The sequence below is a fragment of the Caenorhabditis remanei genome, chromosome II (genome assembly GCF_010183535.1).
Source record: "Caenorhabditis remanei strain PX506 chromosome II, whole genome shotgun sequence".
In the NCBI taxonomy this organism is placed as follows: domain Eukaryota; kingdom Metazoa; phylum Nematoda; class Chromadorea; order Rhabditida; family Rhabditidae; genus Caenorhabditis; species Caenorhabditis remanei.
Window position 1 is genome coordinate 4,941,659 of NC_071329.1, and position 6,459 is coordinate 4,948,117.

A 6,459-nucleotide genomic window follows, 5' to 3' on the forward strand; every position below is an offset into this window, starting at 1 on the left:
ACAAGAGACAGACATACTCCAATCAAATGTAAGACACTTCGTTTCCCGCAACACCTGTGCGACAACAAACACTGCGGAAAGAGTTATACCTTCCATCATGCAACGATTTGCCCTTTCACGGCGCCAACAACCACAAACATGTCGCCTGCGGAATCAACGGGACACGACGAAATTCTAGATTAAAATTTAAAGATAAGACATCTGTTGCCTCTAGATATTTTCCTATATATATGAAAATATGTTTTTGTCTAAACAGTATATAAACGAAATTCATTTCTACAACCACCAATTTATTACAAAATGAATACGTTATCAGAAAAACACCAGACTAAAATGAGAGAAGAGTGACTCCACTACCAGATGTGATGTGGTAGAACCATCCGTTGCGAGACATCAGGTGCCTCCACTTGAATTACTTCCAATGGAAATAATTCCTGTGGTCGTCCAAACATGTAGACGCAGCAATTAGCCTCTGGGGGCACTCCAATCCTCCACCTGATTGCGAAGTGATCAGCTACGCTCCTCCATTCCTGTCTTGATCTACAGTAGAAGTATAATTGAGATGGCCTGAAAAATAAAGAAACTCATAATAAGAACAAAGCAACACAAAACTCACGGAAGGGGGAGGAACTGTATAATAGAGGTAACCTCATAAGGCCGGTGTGTAAGTGACACACGAATAGGTCCCAATTCATAGAGAATATTATTTAGTAAACGCATATTTCCACGACGAGACCAGGCCGGAAAAACCTCGCGAAGAAAGGAAAAAATGGAAACCATTGGTCTCGGGGGAGATATGCGCCCCATGTCCGGGAAAGACGAAAAGGACTCATCGGAGTCAGAGTCGTAATTAGTCATTACGACGTCGGATAAATGTCAAATCTCTAACCAACTCTTTTATACCAAAAGATGACCTAAAAAAGTGACCCAAAAAATAAAAAACCCGTTTATCAAATGAATGACCTAAATATCCTAATTCCCGTAAAAAATACATCTCAATTCCAAAAAGATCAAGCGATAAAAAATCTCGCAACATCCTCCGAGAAAATTACATTTCCCTCTCCGCAAAATATCTCTCAAAATTGAAAAGAGAAATATCCGTTTTCTCTACAAAACCACTCTATAGAAAATTCTACAACCACAAACCGTATTCCATTCATTCATCTTCAAACCATTAATATTTAGAAAAAATCATATAAAAAATAACCAATAGAATCATAATGGATAACGACAACATAACGATTACCAAAATCTCGAAACCATTCGTTGACTTCTCTGTCGAAGGCGTGACTTCCGAAGAACAGGTCGTAAAATTCCCATCGACCTTCTCAACCAAAGAAGAGTTATCCATTTGACAGTCAACAGCCACAGTAGGAAAAAATTCCAGTCTTATATAGCAGGGAATGTCCTTTTCATCCAATACACAGAAATATGGATCAGGATACCTATAAAAAATCTAATACAAACACGAAAATTCAAAAACTATTAACAAATACTAAAGAAACAAACTGTTAAAAAATATCTTAACGTACCCTTCCAATATAAGGCAGTATTCACACTCGCCACATTGAGCAAGCAATTTCCATTTAGGAACAACACCGCTCACATTCCCAACAGATAGGAGAATAAAAAATAAGGAAAAATAAGACACCATGAAAAGCAAAGTTGAGAAGAAAACAATACAGAAATAAATAATAGTTTCAGAAGCATTTTTATACCGTCACCTCGCGTGGGCGCCGGAAGATAACGGAGTTGCTCCGTCATTTAGTTAATTCTTCCCCCCCCCCCTTTTTTCCTGTATTTCATCCTTCTTATCTTCATCCCTCTCTTGTACCAACAATAGTTGGAATTCAGATTATTCCCCTTGAAACTTTGTTTTCCCTTTTTCCTTTTCCCCCCCCCCTTTCCAATTCCCCCCCTTTCAATTGGCAAATGGACACTGACAACGACAGCAACCACACCTGTTCAACAAATGCGCGCTTCAACTACGACTCTCTGCCAACAAATGCTCGGAACCCCGATAACCATGGCAAATCTCGACAACTATCCATTTTGGCGGCCCAATCCAAATTGCCATTCAACTGCGTATCATTCAATCTTCCCGCCGCCGGAGTATCGCGACCAGGAATTACTCGCGATTACTGATCACCAGAACACGATTACGTCACCGTCATCTCCCACAAAGGAACAAGCCGTGTTTCCCTTTCTATGGCGAATACCTGTGCTTAATTGATCGACAACCTTCAACAATGCCTCTTACCCAATCTACCGAAGCCCTTAACGACCGGCAAAACTGGAATACTGGATAAGCGGAACACTATATAAGAACACCTGCCGCCTCATCTACACCCTCTTCTGGAGAAGGAGAATCACCATCTCCTCTGTCAATCACCTTCACCTGCTGCCCATCGTCTGCTGCCCCCGTCTGCCGTCCCATCTACCGTACCCCCATCTATATTCCCCCACTATCTTTACCTGTAACCCCGTTAGCTGTATCTGACTTATATTACTTATATTTTGCATCCGAATAAATATCTACCACTGAACCGTCTAGCCATACCGATTACTATAGTCCACCCGGATTGTAGTCTCTTTAGTCCCATGTGTTGCATCCAAGGGATGTTTCTGGTCCAAAAATGACTATCCGGCGCTCGAGCTCTGAAAATGCTCACTTTTTCACTGGATCCTCACAAAAACACGAATAACTTTTTTCACAGATCTCCGTTGTAAAAACTGATTACCGATTCGGAATCACCGTAAAATTTGCATTAGGATATCATTTCACTGGTATACGGTAACTTACCTCAAAACTGCTCCATGCCGCAATAAGATATAAAAATAATAGAAAAAGACGAGAATTCTAGAAAAATCAATTTGAAACGCCTATTCCGTTAAGGCATTTAGGAAGACTATGATTTGGTTGAGATGAGAATGTATCAGGGGGACTGATAGGCTCCGCCCATTTTCCCGATCTCTCTTAGGACACGCCCCTTTTCTCGCCGCCCGCGCGCAAACAATAAATCAGATTGTGACAAATGGTCAGCGGGGGGTAAGAACAAAGGAAAGTTAAGGAGGGAGGCACGATGACACACACATGGAATATGACTATTTTATACACGATTTTGAAAAGTGTTACCTTCAAAAACAAGGAAAAACTAGTTGAGTACTGGAAAAAAACAACAAAAAAATTCTGACAAATTTCACAATCAGCTGAAAAAATGGGAAAAAATAAGCAATATATTTTTCTAACTAGGGAAGGATCTCGGGATGTAGTTATAAATTGAGATATTTATCACTAGAACGGAAATTTTGATCTGATTTCATATCTTTATTCTGTTTTTGCAGAACGATCTCTTGAAACAAGTTATTCGCGTTTTTCTGGCTTCTTGGTGCAAAAATGAGCGTTAAATAGTTGTTCTTCTATGTAGTTTTTGTGAGTTTTCATGATGCCAAACGTTTGAGTAAACATGAGAAAATCACCCCTTGTCCCTCTTACTAAGGTGTCATTTTTTAATTGGCGCCAAAATTCAAAATCAAGTTTTTGGTAACTTTTTTGCAAAAAAGTCAAATTTTTGACTACGATTCGGAATTAGAAAAAATCTGAAATATCACCGAAAATGCTCACATTTTTTAAAACTTGTTCGCGAAAAAGTCAAATTGTTGACTATGATTTTGAATTAGAAGAAGTTCTGAAAAATCATTTAAAATGTTCACATTTTCAATGAAAACTTGAAGAAATGTCAAAAAAAATGTGTTCTTTTCTGGAGTCTCAAATTTTTCCCAGAACTCACCATCATACCCTCCCCCCTTATCTCCCTACTAATAAGGTATCATTCAATATTGAGAGAGAGAGATGTGCCATCCCCTTCTTATGACGGTACTTGGCCGGAAAAGTGACACATTAATTAGTCATGATGGATCACTAAGCCAAGTAATGAGGTCAGATGACCAGTGAGTAGAAAAATGATATTGGGAATGGTCTCTGTTAAGAATCATGGAAGTAGAGAGTCGGGATTGGTGTTTATAACCATATTTTTGGTTGAAAACTTAAACATAATAGGCGTAAAACAAAATTTTACACTGAAAAAGGCGATTCTTAGTTTACTGATCTGTAACATCTCAGAGAGGTTTCGTACAAAAAAGTTGTCAACTACAAAAGTAAAGTTCTAAGTTTGATCTACAACTCCTACAGAAATTGGCATTACGGGACAAGAAGTCATGTCGAGATGGTCATTTTTCACCAATAACATTGAATGTCTGTCTGTCTGTGTGTCTGTCTGTTTGCACTTACTAGGGAATGTTCCAGACGTAATTTGGCCTTTTAAATTGGCTCATTATCTATAAGGTACTTCTGAACACGCTGATTCCGAATATGTGATCCAATTTTGCAGAACGCTTTACTGAACTGAGATATATGCATTTTAAGTCATTTCTAGTGCAAAAAACGCATTTTTCAAGAGGCTGAAAATCAAGTTTAGACTCAATTTTTCTAATTTCTTCTGTGTAATACGTGTGAATTGAGGTTAAAAAAGAACATTAGAAATTTTTTCTAGTAAAAACAGTTTTCAGGAAAAGTTTAATCACGACGGTGCAAATGCGAAAAATGAAAGTGATACAATTATTTTCCTGAAAACTGTTTTTACTAGAAAAAGTTTCTAATGTGCTTTTTCAACTTTAATTCACACATATTACACAGAAAAAATTAGAAAAAATGAGTCTGAAATTCATTTTCAGCCTCTTGAAAAATGCAATTTTTGCTCTAGAAATGACTTAAAATGCATATATCTCAGTTCAGTGTATCGTTCTGCAAAATTGGATCACATATTCGGAATCAGCGTGTTCGGAAGTACCTTATAGATAATGAGCCAATTTAAAAGGCCAAATTACGTCTGGAACATTCCCTAGTTAGTTCTCCCTCGATATGTTCCTGTTATGTTACGGAAGCACTCGTTTCAGCTGTGTTGAGTGATCTTATTGCTGTGTCATTTCAGCTGTGTCGAGTGTTCGTGGCGCAAACCCAAGATGGTGCAAACAGACGATTCTTCTACTCACTGGCCATCTGCTTATTTACTTGTCCAATTCCGACACGAAACACAGCTGGCTGTGGTTTTTCATAGTTTTATTTAAAAACATAGAATCGACGCTCTCCTCTGGGCATAGAGACCAAGTATAGAGACGGAGCTTCTAACAATAAAACAAGTAAGCTAGAATAAGATCATGATTCAGCCAGACGGTGAATCATAAAAAAGCAATAAGATGAAAGGGGACACGATAGTTGGAGAGTGTAAACGTACAATCAAGTGCAGACACACATTCTAGACGTAAAATAAAACGTCACTTTTTTGACAGAAAAAGGCGATACTTAGTTTGCTTATCTGTAACTTCTCAGAGAAGTCTCAAACATAAAAGTTGTCAACTACAAAAATGAAGCTCTATGTTTGATCTACAACTCCTACAAAAATTGGCATTATGCGAAAAGAAGGTCATTTTCCCCTTATCACATTCAATGCCTGTCTGTGTGCCTGTCTGTCGTAGCGAAACGTAAAAAGTTTTCTCTATTTCGAAAATGTTTGTACACTGAAATGTTCTGAGAGTGCGTGTGAGTTTTGCTTCGAAATTGCAAAATTTCTGTCGAAAAGTAGACAAAACCTGATTTTTTCCAGAAAACGGTTTGAAAAAGTGACTGTTTTTTTAAATATTGTATTTTAAATTTTTTTTTTCCTCCGAATTCCTCTCTGGGGCGCGTTTACATTCACGTGTCCCCAGCCACATGAATTAAACTTGAATGTATCTGAAAAAAAAGAAGAACACAAGTTTCTTAACAGCCTGTAATTTTATTTAAAAAATACAAAGAACGAAAAGATTTCAGAAAAATATCAACCCTAAATTTCGGCTGCGCAATAATTCATAAAAGCTCCCGAAGAACGGACCGATATACATTAACAAATCTATTATTGAATCGGGAGACATGGCCTTATTGTTGTCGAGGTGTCCCCTCATTTTTCCTCTTACATCAACAATTCTTTTCTCGAGAACGGGGTCCATCTTCTATTAAAAGAAAAAAATTTAATCACAATAAAATAGGTAGAAGATTTTTTTTTGAAGGAAAGTTGTAAGTTTTTTTGGTAGAAAATTAAGATTTTTTGAAAATAAAAACTCACTCTCAGATTGATAATTGAGTGATCCGGGTTGACTGGCAGAATGCGTAGAAGTGGTGGACGAACACGTGAGCAAGCAGAATTGAGAGAAGATGTTCTGAAAAGGCATAGAATTAGCAAATCATTGAAGAAAAAAAAGAAAAAATATAGGATTTTAGAAGAAAATGCACACAGGAAAGTTTGAAACAAAGTTTTTAATGAGGGACACTTTTCAATTTTTTCTCACTTTTCAATTTTTTCTCACTTTTCAATTTTTTCTCACTTTTCAATTTTTTCTCACTTTTCAATTTTTTCTCGAGCC

General features: G+C 37.4%; 1 protein-coding gene across 1 annotated transcript; it reads right to left on the reverse strand.

Moving 5' to 3' along the window:
• Positions 1-353: 353 nt before the first annotated feature.
• Positions 354-720, reverse strand: GCK72_004601 (uncharacterized protein; the record flags this gene model as incomplete). Its single annotated transcript, XM_003101950.2, has 2 exons — positions 354-567; positions 617-720. The coding sequence occupies 2 exons, from the start codon at positions 718-720 to the stop codon at positions 354-356; spliced, it is 318 nt and encodes a 105-aa protein (XP_003101998.2).
• Between the last annotated feature and the right edge of the window lie 5,739 nt (positions 721-6,459).